This window comes from Tasmannia lanceolata, unplaced genomic scaffold, assembly GCF_043159265.1.
Source record: "Tasmannia lanceolata isolate RefF3 unplaced genomic scaffold, GAP_Taslan_0.1 ptg000018l, whole genome shotgun sequence".
In the NCBI taxonomy this organism is placed as follows: Eukaryota; Viridiplantae; Streptophyta; class Magnoliopsida; order Canellales; family Winteraceae; genus Tasmannia; species Tasmannia lanceolata.
The window spans coordinates 50590693-50609478 of record NW_027518695.1 but is presented as its reverse complement, the minus strand read 5'-3'; the positions used below and the strand labels follow the sequence as shown (position 1 = coordinate 50609478).

The window sequence follows — 18786 nt, the reverse complement described above, 5'->3', positions numbered from 1 at the left end:
CATGTTATTTAGTTTTTAGGATTTTATTTTCCATTTTAGGTAGTTTATTCTGTTTAGAGTTCTTATTTTAGTAGGCTTCTTTAAGAGTTCATGTTTTATTTGGGTCACAAAGCTCGTGATTTTTGTACTTTCCATTCAATCTATTCTAATAAATAATTGTATGTTTTCTTGTGACTTTTGGATTGATTGTGATTAATTTTTCCTAAAGTGAATAAAGGTGATGAGTATAAAAAGAGATGTGTGCTTTTCCTATATTATAACTTATGGGAATTAGTAAGTCCATTTTGTATTCTGTACTTTTTCTTGTGCTAATGTTGTTTACTATGTTTGTCACTAACTTATTTTTATTTTGAATAGTGTGTGATTGCTAATGTTTCTTTTTTTCTTGTTTTGTTATGTAGGGAATCATTATAAAAACACCTGTACAGTGGCCGTACAACAAGGGTTTTTCTTTTTCATGTTGGGTTAGGGTAGAGAACTTCCCTGAGAATGGAATGATGGGTTTATTTAGTTTTCTCACTGAAAATGGAAGAGGCTGCTCAGGCATGGTTGGAAGAGACAAGCTTGTCTTTGAGGTCTGAATCCTTTAGCCCATGGGATATTACTTTCAACTGATTGCCATATGCATGCATGATAGTTGTTTATCTGACTTAATATTATTGACTTTTATTGTAGACTAACTATTAATCCAGTAAAGGCATTCTTTCTTCATATCCATATACCTCTTGAGTATTGCTCATGCAGTTCTTAATGGCCATGGATGAAAAAATGTAGGGAAATGATATCAGCACAACCATGTTTTGTTATATGCGCTAATGTATCTTGTCTTTTAGTATTGAAGAACTGTCAAAAGGTTATTAGAGTTCCCGAAAAGCTCTTAGGAAAGATAAGCTAGGACTATGCAATTAAAAAGTAGGGAAAAGATATCAGCACAACCATGTTTTGTTATATGCGCTAATGTATCTTGTCTTTTAGTATTGAAGAACTGTCAAAAGGTTATTAGAGTTCTTGAAAAGCTCTTACATGCCATTTAAAAAAGGAAAGATAAGCTAGGACCATTCAATTATTAAAACATGGTTGTGTTGATATCATTTCCCAAAAAGTATTGTTTGTTAATTACCATCATTCTTGGGCCTTTGCTATGTGTTCTCATTTTGTCTAGAATGCTGGAATAGCTATTTCTTTTTGGAGATGTTCATTCAAGGTATAAATTTCCTTGCCTTTTTCCAACTTCAGATCAAGGACCCCAACATCAAAATCAAATCATTCATTCACAATTTTTGGCATGCATGATCACCGTTTAAAGACTCATACTTGGTAAAGAACTCACCTAAAGTAAACGTAATCATCATGGGTGAGTCAATGATTGACATGGGTAGCTTAGTTTTTGTTTTATTTTAATTTTTTGACTCAAGATGAGTCGAAGGAGTTTATGAGTGACTTGCTAGGATGAAAAACAACTCGACTAGGACTAGGGGTGCAACTCGGGTTTGGTTTCAACTCAACTCAACTCAACTCAACAAAGCCTTTGTCCCAAACTAGTTGGGGTTGGCTAAATGAATCCTTTAGAAAATTTCATGAAGAAGGTGAAAGGAATCTACCCGGCTCTAATCCTGGCTTTAGTTGGGTTCTTCTACTTGGATCATTTTCTTCCATTCTAATCTATCCAATGTCAAGTTCTCCGTTATGTTCCTAGCTATCAAGTCTTTCTTCACTGTTTCTACCCAAGTTGTTTTCGGTCTGCCCCTTCCTCTTTTTACTCCATCAATTTGGCACGAGTCGCCTCTTCTCACTGGAGCATCCAAAGGGCTACGTCGGATATGTCCAAACCATCTTAAGCGGTGGTCTCTCAACTTCTTCTCGATTGGTGTCACCCTCACCTTTCTATGAATGTCTTCATTTTTAATTCTATCTAACCTTGTGTGGCCGCACATCCATCTAAGCATTCGCATCTTCGCTACACTCCTCTTATGCACATGCTGCTTCTTGGTAGCCCAACATTCTGAGCCGTAAGGCATGGCTGGCCTCATAGCTGTCTTATAAAACTTTCCCTTCAACTTGATAGGGATTTTACAGTCTCACAGAACTCCTGAGGCAAGCTTCCACTTCAACCAACCTGCTCTTATTCTATGGTTAACATCCTCTTCGATCTCTCCTTCCTTGTGTAGAATTGAACTAAGATAGAGAAATATATCCCTCTTAGGTACCTCTTGTCCAGTCATATTTACTACATCCTCGTCCCGCCTCCTTATATTACTAAAGTTCCACTCCCTATACTCTGTCTTAGTCCTACTCAGTCTAAAACCTTTGGATTCCAAAGTAGTTATCCATAACTTAGCATTTACTCCAGCTTTGGTTTCGTCGATTAATACATGTCAACAGCACCTCATCCTGGATACCCTCCGTAAGCTCATCCATAACTAGCGTAAAAAGATAAGGGCTTAGAGCTGATCCTTGATGCAGTCCTATTATAATTGGAAACTCACTAGACGTGCCATCCGTGGTTCTGACACTAGTTAGTGTTCCATTGTACACATCCTTAATCACATCAACATATTTAGTAGGTACTTTTTTTTCCTTTCAAGGACCAACCACATAACACTCCTAGGAACCCTAGCATACGCCTTCTCCAAATCAATGAAAAACCATATGAAGTCCTTTTTATTTTCTCTAAATCTCTCCATTAACCGCCTAATCAAGAAGATAGCTTACATAGTCGATCGTCCGGACATGAAGCCAAACTGATTCTCTGACACCTTATTCTCTTTTCTTAGTTTATGCTCAATTACCCTCTCCTAAAGCTTCATGGTGTGACTCATTAGCTTAATTCCCCGGTAATTGATGCAACTCCTAATATCCCCTTTATTCTTATAAATAGGTACTAATATACTCTTCCTCCACTCATCAGGCGTCTTCTTAGTCTTCAAAATATTGTTAAATAATCTAGTTAACCAAACCAAACCCGCGTCACCCAAGCATCTCCAAGTCTCAATGGGAATATCGTCAGCCCCCCTAGCCTTACCTAATTTCATATTTTTCATAGCTACTCTTACCTCTGATGTTCGAATTCTACGAACAAACCTCCGGTTTGTATCATCAAAAGCGTTATCAAGTTCTCCCAAATTTGCTACAGGTTCTCCATTAAACAACTTATCGAAGCAACTATCCACCTCTCTTTAACCTCTTTTTCTTTTACTAACAATCTTTGATTCTCGTCTTTGATGCATTTTATATGATTCAAGTCCCTTCTCTTCCTTTCTTTCATCTTATCAAGCTTGCAGACATCTTTTTCACCCTCTTTCGTCCCTAACATGTTGTAGAAATCCTCATATCCCTTGCCTCTAGCTTCCCTTACTACCTTACTACCTTCTTAGCTTCTTTTCTAGCCAATTTATACTTCTCAATGTTCTCCTCATTTCTACACTTATGCAAACATTTATAACACTCTCTTTTAGACCTAATTGCCTTTTGGATCTCCTCGTTCCACTTTCCTGATATAACTAGACATCCCATTCCACATAATATTAGTCCCCTAATCAAGACTCCAAGGTCCTTCTTTAAGCAGTCTATCCTTAAATATCTTTAGTTTTTCCCCTTTGAGTTCTCACCACCTAGTCCTCGGATGTGTAACATCTCTATCTTTTCTCCTCCAACGTTTGATGCATATATCCAACACCACCAGCCTATGTTGTGTGACTAAACACTCCCCGAGTATGACTTTACAATATTTCCACGCAGCTCTGTCCTCTCTCCTAGTGAGGATAAAATCTATCTGGCTACAGTTGGTGCCACTGCTAAAGGCAATCAAGTGTGAATCTTAAAAAAAGTATTTGTTAACATCAAATCATATGCCACTGCAAACCCTAAAATATCTTCTCCTGCCTCATTCCTATTGCCAAAACTCAGTCCTCCATGAAGCATCTCAAAACCTCCACTAGTTCTTCCCACCTGTCCATTTAAATCCCCTCCTATAAATAACTTCTCTCCATGTGGTATTCCTTGCGCTACGTCATCCATATTGTTCCAAAATTGCCTCTTGACAGAGTCATTTAATCCTATTTGAGGGGCATATGCACTAATAACGTTAATCGTCTCTTCACCTAATACTAATTTAATTAGAATAATTCTATCACCCTTCCTTTTAACATCTACAACCTCATCTCTTAGGCTCTTATCTATTATGATCCCTACATAATTTCTATTCCTCTCTTTCCCTGTATACCATAACTTGAAACCTGTAGTTTCTATTTCCCTAGCCTTTTTTCCTACCCATTTAGTCTTGAAGACAAGCTATATTAACTCTCCTTCTACTCAGTGTATCAACTAATTCCCTCAGCTTACCTGGCAGTGAACCTATGTTCCAATTGACTAAACGAATCCTACTCTCTTGGACTAGCTTCCTCACACACCCGTCCAATAGAGTGCGAGGACCCTTGCCCATTTTCCATCACACCTGGGAGCCAATGTGGCTCTTCACTAAAGGAAGTGACGGCCCAGGACTAGCCTCCTCACCCCCCACACCCGCCCATGAAGGTGTAAAGACCCTTGCTCATTTAACACTACATCCGGGCACCGATGCAGCGCGTCGCTAAGAGGTTACACCCAAATGGAAAAAAGGTTCCTCAGGTTGAACCTCATCAGGTTGGAATTCGGGTTCGGGTTGAGGTAATGGTTCCTTGGGTAGGGTGCAGGTTGGCCTCAACCCGACCCAACCCGACCCGAATTGCACCCCTAACTAGGACGAGTCAATGATTGTCTTGGTGAGTTTTTAAACAGAACACAGGATAGCATTTTGTTACTTCATCTTCAATGTTTTGTGTATGCATTATGTGTATGCTGAGAGAGGGATAGAATCAGTTACAGTGCATTCAATACGACTGCCTGAGATTTCAAAGGATTCGGAGGCTATCACGGTTTCAAAGCCTCTAAGTCGACAAACTTACATACCTAATTCTTTTCTTTTCTTGATCTAACAGGGCTTTAGTCAAATACGGTCATATAAAGGGTTAATTTTAATGCCTTTCAGCTTACATGAGCTCTTTAGTACTGTATGTGTCATATAAATCCTAATGCCTTTCACCTTCATGAGCTCTTTAGTACTATATGTTTTACTCTATTTAATTATTTGAGTCAGGAAACGGGATCTGTTCTTCCAATTTAAGTTTTTTATGACAGTAGAATGTGCATCTCTTACTGGGTATAACGGATGAAGTATTGATCAGTTCTAAATCCATTTCTATATTTTGTAATCTATTTTTTTAATCTCAGTGACTTTGTAATTTTCTCCATAATCTATTTTTTCATCTCAGTTACTTTGTAATTTTCTCCGTTTTTTTTTAAATTCATTATTGAGTAAGTTTGTCCTATATTATGTCTGTATGATGCTGGCACTATCTATTTTTTTCTGACTGCTTTAGTCTTTTATCCTGAAACTCTCAAGGAGTGAATGTTCTGCGCATCTTATTCTGCAGTCTATCAACCAGAAACAGCAGAGAGTTTCATTATCTCTCAACCTTGTTCCAAAGAAGTGGCATTTTCTTTGCATAACACATAGCATTGGGAGAGCATTTTCTGGAGGAAGCCTACTGCGATGTTATTTAGATGGTGATCTTGTATCCACTGAGAAATGCAGGTCATCATTATTTTGAGTATCACCATTCTCTATTTGCTAGAAATATATATTTTTAAGACAGTTGCTTCACCTTTAACTACCATGACAGCTTCCCATATATGGTTTCATATTTTCAGGTATGCAAAAATTAATGATGTTATGACACGTTGTTCAGTTGGAACAAAAGTAATTCCTGCTCCAAATGAGGATGATAACCCCCTGCTTGCCGACAAAGATTCATTTTCTTTTATTGGTCAGATTGGTCCAGTTTATATGTTTGGTGATGCCATTTCTTTTGAGCAAATAAAGGGCATCTACTCCCTAGGACCAAGTTACATGTATTCCTTCCTTGGTAATGACATCACGCTGTCTGCTGATAATCCACTCTTCAGTGGAGTTCTTGATCCCAAGGACGGTCTTGCATCTAAAATAATTTTTGGTGTCAATGCACAGGTGACATTTCTTATCTGAACAAGGTTTAAAATTTCAGTTTCGGTTTCGGACATGGCCGAAACTGAAATTTCGGCCGAAATCTGGTAAAATGAAAAAAATTTATTGAAAATCCGAAATTTTTATAGAAATTTCAGCCTTAATTTAGGTAAAAATTGAAATTTTTAAAAAATTGAAATTAAAAAAAAAATAAAAAATGCCAAAACTTACCGAAATTCATTAAATTTCAGAAATTTTTGATGAAATATGGGCCGCACTGAAATTGCTACTTTCGGTGGCTGGCCCGGCCGGAATTTCAGCTGAAATTTAAAACCATGTATCTGAATTAAATAACTGTGACATAACCTGATATCTTGTTAAGCCGTTGATGACTTAAAGCTTATATTTAACCTTTCTATTTGCAGGCTAGTGATGGCAGGACTTTGTTTAATGTGTCACCAACAGTTGATTATACATTGGATAAGAATTTGTTTGAAGCCATGGTTATGGATGGAACACAGATATGTTCCCGCCGCTTGTTGCAACATATAATTTACTGTGTTGGCGGTGTCTCGGTATTTTTTCCACTTTTAACTCAGTTTCATAGCTCTGAAAAACAAGAGAATGGGGGACTTGAGCATACATTACTTAGATCTATTACACGCGATAGACTAGCCGCTGAGGTCATTGAGCTCATAAGTTCCGTTCTAGATGAGAATCCAGAAAATCAGCAACAAATGTATCTTCTTTCTGGTTTTTCAATCCTTGGATTTTTACTCCGTTCCGTTCCTCCACCGCAACTTAACTTGGAGACCTTTTCGGCTTTGAAACATCTGCTTAATGTTGTGGGTAACTGTGGTATGTAAAATGGCTACTTTTATTCTATGATTTAGCCGACACTTTGAATTTATTGCTGACACACGTGTCGTGTCCAACACGACACCCATGTCCACACGTGTCGACACTCCTTTCGACATTGTGTACATACTGCTAGAATATTATGTTATGCTCCGGCCGCACGAGCTTAAACTGTGAACGGCATAAACAGACAAATATTTTATTTCACTTTTATAAAAGATTATTAAATATTATGTTTACCTCTTTTATCATTAACTCTTATTATATTATAAGATCTTCTATACCATTCAAAAAAAATTATAAAATCTTCTATTAGCTCTTCTTTAACTAAATATTTGCTATTATATCCCTTCTCCTAAACCTAAAACCTTGAAAACTCTTATTCCAATATTATATTCATTGTATCTTATTGGTTTAGCCGTGTCCCCATTTCTAAATTTTGGGGGTTTGCCGTGGTCTGACACTTCGTGTCCGTGTTGACACGCGACACTTGTGTCAGTGTCAAAAAATCATAGCTTTTATTGTATTCACTCTCTTTCAAGATGCAATTAAATTGGCTGATTTTTAGGTGTCCCACAGGTATGTCAGAACTGCTTGTGAAAGAAGCACTTTCAAGGATATATCTGAATCCTCATATCTGGGTGTATGCGGATTACAAAGTGCAACGTGAATTGTACATGTTCCTCATCCAGAACTTCGAAAAATATGCAACATTATTGACGGCTCTGTGTCGGCTCCCACGGATTATTGATATAATACGCCAATTTTACTGGGATAAGATGACAGGTCGGTCTACGTTTGGAGGCAGACCACTTTTGCATCCTGCAACTAGACAAATAATTTGGGAAAGACCGGCCCAAGAAGAAATTCATAAAATCCGTCTTCTTCTTTTTAGTCTTTCCGAAATGAGTTTAAGGTAGAAACAGTCATCCATTTCATGTTTTGATCATTCCTCATAGATCTCTGAATTTGGATTCACTGATATTTGGCCTTTTAACATTTATTATGCTATGAGGTGCACATTAGTAATCGAGGTGTAAAATTTCGGTTTCGGACATAGCCAAAACCGAAATTTCGGCCCAAATTCGGTAAAAAAACAAATTTCATTATTTTGAAATTTTGGAAAAAAAAAAAAATTTCAGAAGAAAAAAAATTACATTTTTCTGAAATTTGGGACTCTGGTCGAAATTTTGGATTTCGATCAAAATTTAAAACCATGCTAGTGATACTCTGTCCAGATTTTGATTAAAAGACATTGAAACTGTAGGCAAAACATTGCAGCGTCTGATATAAAAGCCCTCGTAGCATTTTTTGAGAGAAGTCAGGATATGGTATGCATTGAGGATGTGTTGCATATGATTATTCGTGCTGTTTCTCAAAAGACAGTATTAATATCTTTTCTAGAGCAAGTCAATTTACTTGGTGGCTGTCACATCTTTGTTAATCTCCTCCATAGGTATGCATTATCTTTGTTTAAATTTATATTAGAGCCTGTATTCCCTGTTAGGTCATTTTGTTAATTGCTATGCAGAATTAAAGCATTAAACAAAATTTTAATTCTTTAGAAGTGGAACTAAGTTTGATCCCAGCTTTACCTACCAAAAAAAGAAAAAGAAAAAAGGCAAAGAAGTGGAACTGGGTTCTGGTATCCATAATCACATTTTGAGTTCTTTCCTGAAAATGTTCCGTTAATTCTTTTAGAGTTTTCATTAAGTAATTTCCTAGTGAAATGTTTGTCTTTTTCTGATCTATTTTTTTGTAGTACAACTTTCACTACGTGAAACTACTCTACGTTTAGCAACTTTTCTAATGATACTATTTTCCTTGGTTTTAACGGATTTTTTCTCGAAAAAAAAAAACAATTGTTTGTTGATTGTATATGTTAATGTTAAGTATCTTTGCCTTTAGATTGCTGCTTGATAAATTAGTTGAGGAAATTAATGATAAACAGACAGAAAACATTACTTTTCAGAAGCCTGTAATTTTTTATTGGAAAAACTATTTCACAGTTATTCTGTAACTTGGAAGTCAATGACTACATGTTAAACTCAGACAGCAACAAAACTGCATAAGAAATGTGACCATGGCAAACCTGAAGCTCCTATTCTCTTGAATTTATACCTTAGGTTAGTAAAAAATGTAATATCATATGGATATATCTGGTGTGCATAATATAATACAGAAAGCATCCAAAACTTCCGTGCATAAAATATTGAACTATTATCAACATATAACCACCAATATCTGGTGTTGGAAGGTGTCAAGGACAACAATCAATTAGATACCTGATGCAGGTCGGAAGCAAATCTTGTTATAGGTTTTAGACCTTAAGAAAAGGGGGATTTGCTAGGGACCATCGTAGAAGGCATTTCGCCGATGGGCTGTTGCCTGTGAGAGCAGCCACTTTTCTGCAGATTTTGTCTTAATCATTTAATTCATCTGAGGTAGCTTCTCTCACAGGTAACAGCCCATTTGCGATGGTCGCTAGCAAATCCCAAAGAAAATGGATAGTGACAGAAGTAAAACTAAAATGAAAGGTTACAGAACAGATCGGAAATTCTCTCGGAAGGAAACTGGTTGTAGCACACATCTGAATGTTACTTAGATCTGGTATGAATAACTGGAAAATATTTTAAAAGAAACTGACAATTGTAGTTTTAAAAGAAACTGATAATTGTAGCTTCTTAAGTATATCAGAACATAGACTTTCCAAGGTTTCAGATCTGAATTATGTAGGAGCAAACTGATTGCAATTTTTTTGATCAAATAATTGAGAACAGCAATGAAGGCATCGGAGAGATATGAAATTGACAGTCTCCAGCAAAACTGAAATAACAGAATTAACAAAAACACAACAAATCGAAATGGAGAGGAGGTAAAAATTGCAGATTCTATTTTGTATGACCAGATCACACACTGAGTGCTCTTCGATGAAGAGTAACAACAGGAGAATAGAAACCGATAGTGGAAAAATTGCAGATATGTCGTGTGAGATCTGATCTCATACATAGATTTGTAGGACTAGATGTCGTAGACAGATTTGCAGTAATGGTCAGTTGCCAATAAATCCTGCTGGATTCTGTGACTAATGGTTCTGAGATTTAGGTTTTGGAATACAATTATGCAAAATGATTTACAATGGAACTGAATTCAGCAGAGATCTTCTGTCTTAAACACTAAACCAAAGACAAAACTCAGGTTGTGTGAGGAAAAATTCAAGAGGAACTTACCTGATCACGACAGATCTGGATAGATCAGAATGAAGTTCATACTCAAGCACTTGAGTACGCCGTAGATTGACATGCTGATTTTCTGTTCTCGGTTCTTCAACTAAAAAGAGGATGAATTTCAACGATGGGATACTAGAATTATTCAAGCACCAATGGGCAGCAAACTTTACTATAACAGTTCAACAATCATTCTTGAAAGATGAAAGTATGAAAGGTGAAACCAGATCCAAGTTAATGAAGGAAGATTGGGAAAAAAAAGCAATCAGTTGTTGTCTGCTTTTCCATTTCTCTCAGGAATGAGGTTGAAGAAATGTAGAAGTCTATCTTCAATGCAAAGCGTAGAACTTCGCTTACAATCACCAGAAATGAGAAAAGCCTTGAGGGGTTTTCTATAGTAGCTCTTCACGACAGAAACTAAATAATCCAACTAAATTAACTATCATGGTGAGCTGGCAATAAGCTTCTAGTGAGTTGCGTGATCCGCCTGTGTTTGGCGGATGAGGTTTTGTGCTATGTAAACAATGAAAAGGCTGCAATCAAGTCTCTACCGTGTGAAATCGCGAACCAACAATCTTTTGCTCAAGAAGCAACTATATGCTCTTCAGATGGAAGAAAACATTAGCTTCCTCAACACTTTCGACATGATGGTCTCATAATTGTGGAATGTTGCAGGCACGTTGGAGGAATACACAACACTACTTCTCTCGGCATCTCTCCCATCCTCCTATGATCACTTAGTTAGTACCCTTCTCTTTCCTAAGGATACCTTAGTCACAACAGAGGTAACACCAGCCCTTCTTACAAGTTGCAAGTGAAAAGATAAAGAAGGTTACCGGAAAAGGATCCAAGGTAGATGGGCTTGTGGTAAATGTCAACAATAGGCCATGGCCTGATCAATCTCCTAATAGGAGACCAGACAATACCATGCGACATTGATGAGAAATACCATGTGACTCCAAAAAGATTTGAAAACCATCACTAGTAGAAAAGTATTCCCTGGCATTATTAGTACATAAACACCTGATGGAACAGTGATATTGATTGCCAATCTCAGAGTAAAAGGTACGAAATGCCGGAAAAACCACTTAATGATCTTTCATTAAAAACAATCATGTCATTCGTGACTAATCATAAACAAAAATAATAATGTACTTAAAACTATATAGATGAAGTTAGACTGGGACCCCATACGTCATAATGAACTAACTCAAAGGGACGAGAAACACGACTGACTACTCTGGTGGGAGAAGGCACTCTGGTGTTTTCCAACTCATAGGACTCACACTAAAAAGAGCTAATTGGTCTCAATACTAAGACTGACTTTCGAAGCTTCTCAACTGAAGAGTGGCCCATATAGCATTGCCATTGGAAAGAATCAACCGAGCTTCATAAAGCTGCACTCTCCATCGTCTGATCGAGGTAATAATGGCCGTCCACCCCACCTCTCGAACCAATCTTCCTCCCCCGTCTTCAGATCCTTGAAAACACAATAGAAGGGAAGAAAGAAACAAAAAGATCAGATGCTTAGTCAACCTACTAATAGAAAGTAAATTAAAATGAAATTTATGAACCAAAAGAACAAAGGATAATGAAAGGCTTGAGTGAGGGGAAGCTACACCTACTCTTGAGACGGGAGAAGTAGTCCCATCAACCGTGGTAACAATATGTCTAGGTAAAGAAGATGACTGAAAAGAAAGATGTATATCAGATATGCCAATCATATGGTTGGATGCTCTTGAATCAATAAGCCATGACCAAAAGCAGAGAGAAAACATGAGGAATTGCTACCTTGTTCGGCTAAGGTGGCAGTTGGCTTCTTGCCTTTATCCTTAGATCTCAAAAAATCATCATACTCAGCCCGAGAAACTACCAAGGAATCACCTTTCTCAGCTTATCTAGATGATCAATCAGCCGCAACTGTGCAGCTAGGGATGATCGATCAATAGACGGGTCACTCGAACCCTCAATCTGCATAAATCTCTGTACACGAGAAACATCAAGAGACTGAAAAGACCCTACATCCACTATCTACTGATGTATAAGGAGAAACTTTGGCTCCAAGGCTTTCAGAAAATGCACCACGTGCAACTCCTTCAAACACTTAGCCAAAACAGTGACATTGGTGGTAAAAGTCAGATACATATCAAGCTGCTCGCATAGAGTCACATACTGGGAGTAAGACTCTGAAATTGACTTATCCCCATGCTTCAGATTCAAAAGCTCTGAGTACACATCACAGATTCTAGTCAAGTTGTTCACTCTTGAATACAAGGTTTCTGCCCGTTTCCAAATGTCCTTGGATGATCAGAGATGCATCGTAGGACCAGCGACCTTGGGTTGGGTTCCATAATGTTTCAGAGAAGGGTCTTGATCATTGCATTGTCCTGCCTCAACTTCCCATACGACCTATCCTCACTGTTGGAGGCATGGTTTGAAATTTTGGTTTCGGCCTCAGCCGAAAATGAAATTTCGATGGCAATTTCGGTTTGGGTGGAAATTTCGGTGAAAATCTTTAAATTCTTACCGAAATTTAAAAATTTTGGTCTTGATTTTAAATTTCGGTCCCTCTCGAAATCGAAAATTCTGGATTTCGACGAAATTTAAAACTATGGTTGGAGGGTCCCTTTCAATATACGCAACCTTTCCTCTGACAAGGAGAAAGGTTTCAACCATTGTTTTTTGTTCAAATTTCGGCCGAAGTACCAAAATTTCGGCCGAAGTACCGAAATTTAAAACCGAAACCGAAACCGAAATTATAACATTTTTACTGAAATTTAGACCGAAACCGAAATTGCCACTGAAATTTTGTTTTCTGCAGGGGCTGAAACCAAAATGAAATTAAATCCCTTGGTTTCAACAGCCATTCGCCATGGAGGGTAATTCGATCCATCCAAATTGATGGATGTCATCTGTATGTTATGTATCTCCATACTGGAAGAATCAGTGGATGCAGCCATAAACACACTATCTTCAGATTATCTCAGGTCACCAATCACAGCAAAGAAACCAACACAAGAAATACAATTAAAAAAATCCAACACAAGAAAGAAATCACCAGTCAGTTCATTGAACTAAGTCAACAAAGAAAAAGAGTGATGACAGGAGATGTCGAGCCTCCAAATGATATAGACTCTTGCAAAACACCATTCGAAAGTGGTCAATGCACCAAACCATAGATGCACTATCTAGTTCCTTCCAACAACCCTAAAAAAAGGGTTACTCTTTGTGTGATCAGTGCAGCGGTACTGTGCATGCGGTACTGTTCACGCTGTACACATGAATGGAAACTTTTTTTTTTGAAGTTTAGAAAAGAAAGGTAAAGTGGGTGAAAAGAAAAAAAAGGATGCGAACGTAAGAACCCTAGGGCTCTGATACCATGTTGATGCGCTGTTCATGCTGTACTGTTCACGTCATTGAAACTTTTTTTTGAAGTTAGGAAGCGAAGAAAGAGAGTGGGAGAAAAGAAAAAAAATGTGAATTTAAGAACCCTAGACGGGGTTGGTATTTATCAACAGCTTCTGCTAGTTTAAAAAATATGTAGTAACACAAGAAAAGATCAACGAAACTGTGTTAGCTCAATTGCAACTTTAGAAGAGGGGTTCAATGGTCTGCTTAGGGATTAAATGGGTCTAAATGGCCGAGTAGTTGTTTTTATGTATCGTAGGTGGAATATAATCTCATATTCCAGGCTCTGATGCCATGCCATGCTGATGATGAAGGAGAAAAGTTAAGAGAGATGAGAGAGAGATGGAGAAAAAGTGAGTTGATAAAAATAACCTCTCTCATAGTATGATGTCTCTCTCTCTCTCTCTATATATATATATATATATATATATATATATATATATATATATATATATAGAGAGAGAGAGAGAGAGAGAGAGAGAGAGAGAGAAAAGTGTAGCTACACATACGTGTAGCTAAGTTAGCTACACCAACGGCTTAAAATACAGTGGGCCCCACATTGTTTGGGTGATGCAAACCATTCATTTGATGGGCCCTCACATAGATAGGGTGTGCCCAAAAAATCAGCTCCATCGAATAAGAATGCTCTTGTTAACGAATGTTTTGACCGGGTTGATCATAAAGTAATTTGGAGGCCTTGTTTTAGGAGAAATTTCTTCGATAGAGAATTGGAGGCGATTTCCCAGTTGTTAGAATTGTTAGAAGGTTGCTATATCAAAAGATGTGGGGTTGATAGAAGAATTTGGATTTGGAATCCTTCCGGGTTTTTTTCGGTAAAATCTTTCTATTTTCATTTGGTTCCTTCTAGTGGTGAGCCCCTTTCAGCCAAAGTTTGGAAGTATCACGGTCGCCCCCCAGTCAGTTTTTTTGGTTGGGCAGTGTGTAGTGTCCGAATTCAGACTATTGAGTTCCTTAGAAAAAGGGGCATGTGGTTAGTGGATCATTGTCCTCTATGCTTGGAGGATGGGGAGTCTATTGACCATCTTTTATTCATTGTAAGCTACTGAGAGAGATTTGGGGACTGTTATTGTCAAGGTTTGGTATTTGTTGGGTTTGTCCTAGATCGATTCCTGAGTTAATGAAGAGTTGGGAGGTTGTTCCTGGAAAAAGAAAGGGAAAGTTTTATGGAAAATGTCTCCTCGCATTGTGGTGGGTTACTTGGAAAGAAAGGAATTCAAGGGTCTTTGAGGGAGTGGCTAAATCTTCTTATTGGCTTTATTTGAAAATTATAGCATTAGCTATATCGTGGGCTAAAACTCTGCCGTTGTTTCGATTTGTTTCGGCTTTTGACCTTTGGGAGAGGTGGCGTATAGTTTGTTTTGAAGTAGGAAGAAGACCTCAGATTATTCATAAGTGGGAAGCCCCGCCTGCAGATTTTATCAAAGTCAATTTTGATGGATCTAGTCTTGGAAATCCAGGTCCGGCTGGTGTTGGAGGTCTGTGCAGAGATTCTTTAGGATCGACTTTGTGGGCCTTTTCAGGTCCTATTGGGATAACTGATTCGACTGAAGCAGAGGTTAAAGCGGCATTCCATGGAATCAAAGCATTTGGGTTTGGATTTGTATGATAAGGTGATAGTGGAAGGTGACTCTTCGAATGTGATAAGGTGGCTATCGGGTTTGGTGTCTCCCCCTTGGAGGTTTCTTAGTTTCTTTGAGGAGATCTCAGATTTGACTTCAGGTTCTTCTATTGTCTTTAGGCATGTTAGGAGATCAGCAAATGAAGAAGCTGACTCTCTCGCTAGATCAAGGGTGGTCAGGTTGGATTTGGAGTGGTTTGACTTCCTTCCTCTATGAGACGATTGTATTTCTTGTAATTCGTATTTCTTTTTTTCTTTTGTAATCCTTTAGGACCATCTCGGTTCTTTTTTTCAATATATCTTATTGCCATTTCAATATATATATATATATATATATATATAGACTATAGAGAGAGAGAGAGAGTTTTCGGTTCCTACACACAAGTGTAGAGAACTTCTCTACACACTAGTGAACTGTTAACGCCTGTTTCACCTCAGCCCTTAGATGAGGTTGATCTCAACCGTACATTCTCAGAAATTAGGTCGTGGAGAAAACCCCCACGATATAGCAAAAAAATGTGATTCTTCCTCTTGTCGCCTCGCTGAAACCCTCGCCCGCATCTCTTTCTCAGGTGTTCACCTCTCTGAAGCCCTTGCCTCATCTCCTTGGGTGTTCATCTCCTTCCCCAGGTAAGGGTTTCTCCACTACATTCTTTCTTCTTCCTCTTGGCTACTGTGGCAGCTTCTTGCCTCATATTGTTAGCCCTCTGTGTTCTCAAATGAGACAGCACTTGATTTGGTGTGAGAGAGCACTAGATGAACCATTGTTTGAAGCGTTAATTGCCCTTGCAATGCCAGTAGGCCCAAACCCATCACTGCGCAGTATATCCATCAAATTCTTACATGAGGCTTTCTTATGGAATGTATTATGTGAATGGTGCAACCGTGTCTTCAATGGAGATGTATGATCATGACAATGTTCCTCCACAAAAATTCTAACTTCTCACTTCTCCTCTTTTGTCAACTTGATCTCCATCTTTGCTTCGCAACCCTCTCTTGTTTTACGACGCCGCTTCCCTTCCTTTCCAATCTATCTCTTATCATTAGGATTTCTCAATCCATCTCTATCACATACATAATTCTTCCTTATAGGTTCACCTGTTTTCATTCGACCATTGGTCCTGCCTTTTCGAATTCCAAAACCTGTTGTCAACACATAAGTTATAAATTCGTAGGCATCTTCACAATTATCAAAAAGCTGGCCTTCAAAAGGTTTGCTACCTACAACGCTCCCACCATCATCCTTATTAGTTTCATCATTATCAACCCAATCTAGAGGAAGCTCAGGTTCCTCTTCATCACCAAACTCTAATCTATTTCCCTCATCAACACAACCTACCAGCTTGCAACAACGTATCATCAACCATAATTAATCTATTTTCATCAACCTCTACAATAGAGAGCCCCAACAGATCCATATACTCTAAAGGCATAATAAAAAAACCTGAAGATGCAAGTGATCGACCATACAAACCCAAAAAACATCAGATCGAGTTAAACATGTGACTTCAAAAATTAGAAAATTGCAAATTGATGAGAGAAGTAAATAGAAACCCTAAAGGTGAATCTCACACCAAAAACCACCATCATTTGATACCAAAAACCAAGATAATGCACAATTCAAGTAGGATGCAAGGAGGACTGCTCAGATTCTTCAAGTAGATAAAAAGGAAAAAGGAGATTTGAAAAAGTAGAAGAAAAACTTCAATCTCTCCAACCCCACTCCAATCTAAACCAAAGCCCAGATTGCCAAACCCCAAATTCTAAAACCCTAGTCCCTATATTCAGAACAGGGTTGTCATTATCCATTGATGGTATTTAAACCCAGTTCCCTGTTCTTTGAGAAAATCACTGTGTCCAATTATTCAGAACCTAATTCGCTAGTTTCTTTGGAGAACCTCAAAAAGATTGAAAGATTGAAAAGATTGGAGCTTTCACCTGTTTGCTTCACTGGTGAACTGGACAAACTTGCAAGAAAAGATTATTGACTAAAGACCCAAATCCAAAACCCAATTCAGATTGAAATCTATCTATTCTTTCTTCCTCAAAAAGCCAAAACAGTATGAGAATGGAGTTTTTTGGATGAATCAGACGATTTTTCATATCTTTCTCACTTGCAGGGTTTTTCTATAGAGGGTGATTCTTCAGGTAAAGGGTGAGAAATGGCTAAAAAACAAGGAAAAAATGGAACCCATATTTTGAATGGGTTTTTGTTTCCTTGTTTTTCCGGCTTTTCTTGCCCTCCCCTTACTCAGTCCCTCTCATATCTATCCCTCTCCCACCGAAGCTAAAAAACCAGAAAAACAATCCCTAACCCCTTTTCCAATGGATAGAATGGAAGAAAATGGTACAAAACCCACATTTTAGCGTACAAAATAAAAGAGAAAAAGAAAGAAAGTGGTGGAGACCCCCTTACCTGGGGAAGGAGATGACAGTGGAGAAGGAGATGAAGGTGAGGGCTTCAGAGAGGGTTTCACGGAGAAGAGAATCGGGATTTTTTTCTCTATCTTGGGTCTTTTCTCCACGCCCTAATCTTTTAGAATGTACGGTTTAGATCAATCTGATCCAACGCATGCTGTTTGAAAGGCGCTAAAATTTCACTAGTGTGTAAAGAACTTCTCTACACGTGTGTAGGAACCGAATTCTCATATTTATATATATATATATATATATATATATATATATATATATATATATATATATAGAGAGAGAGAGAGAGAGAGAGAGAGAGAGAGAAAACATTTCCTACACACTTGTGTAGGTAAGTTACCTACACACTAGCTTAAAATACAGTGGGGGCCCACATTGTTTGGGTGATCCAAACCATTCATTTCAATGGTCCTCACATAGATAGGGTGTCCACAAAAAATCAGATCCATAGGATCATCCCAACCATTCAAACTATGGAGGCAAAAAATGGACTAATTTGTGAAGGTTTATACACGTCCATTTTACCTCCACAAATCGTAGGGTTGGGATGATCCTATGGATCTGATTTTCTGTGGACACCCTATCTATGTGAGGACCATTCAAATGAATGGTTTGGATCACCCAAACAATGTGGGCCCCCACTGTATTTTAAGCTAGTGTGTAGGTAACTTGAAATGTTTTCTCATATATATATATATATATATATATATATATATATATATATATATATGAGAAAAGTGTTCCTGCGCAACTGCTCAGATAGCTTATCTGAGCAGCTGCTTCAAAAACTCATGTGGCCTCACATTTTTGGAGTGATCCAAAGCATTCATTTGGAAGGCCCTTCCATGGATAGGGTGCATACCAAAAATCAGCCCTTTAGGATCATTCTAACCCTGCCTTTTGTGGAGGGAAAAAATGGATAGAAACAGTGTCTGTCCATTTTCCTCTCCGCCTTTGATTGGGTTAGGATGATCCTATAAGGCTGATTTTTGGTACACACCCTATCCATGGAAGGGCCTTTCAAATGAATGCTTTGGATCACCCCAAAAATGTGGGCCACATGAGTTTTTGAAGCAGCTGCTCAGATAAGCTATCTAAGCAGCTGCGCAGGAACACACTATTCTCTCTCTCTCTCTCTCTCTCTCTCTATATATATATATATATATATATATATATATATATAT

General features: G+C 38.0%; 1 protein-coding gene across 4 annotated transcripts in view; it reads left to right on the top strand.

The window, feature by feature from the left end:
* The window catches only part of LOC143849891 (binding protein), a 129107-nt gene that overhangs the window by 84258 nt on the left and 26063 nt on the right, over positions 1-18786 (top strand). For all 4 annotated transcript variants that reach the window (XM_077359182.1, XM_077359181.1, XM_077359180.1 and 1 more), the window contains 6 exons: positions 402-575; positions 5472-5632; positions 5749-6064; positions 6466-6898; positions 7478-7814; positions 8166-8354. In XM_077359182.1, coding sequence (XP_077215297.1) covers positions 402-575; positions 5472-5632; positions 5749-6064; positions 6466-6898; positions 7478-7814; positions 8166-8354 — 1610 coding nt within the window. The remainder of the gene's footprint in view (positions 1-401; positions 576-5471; positions 5633-5748; positions 6065-6465; positions 6899-7477; positions 7815-8165; positions 8355-18786) is intronic.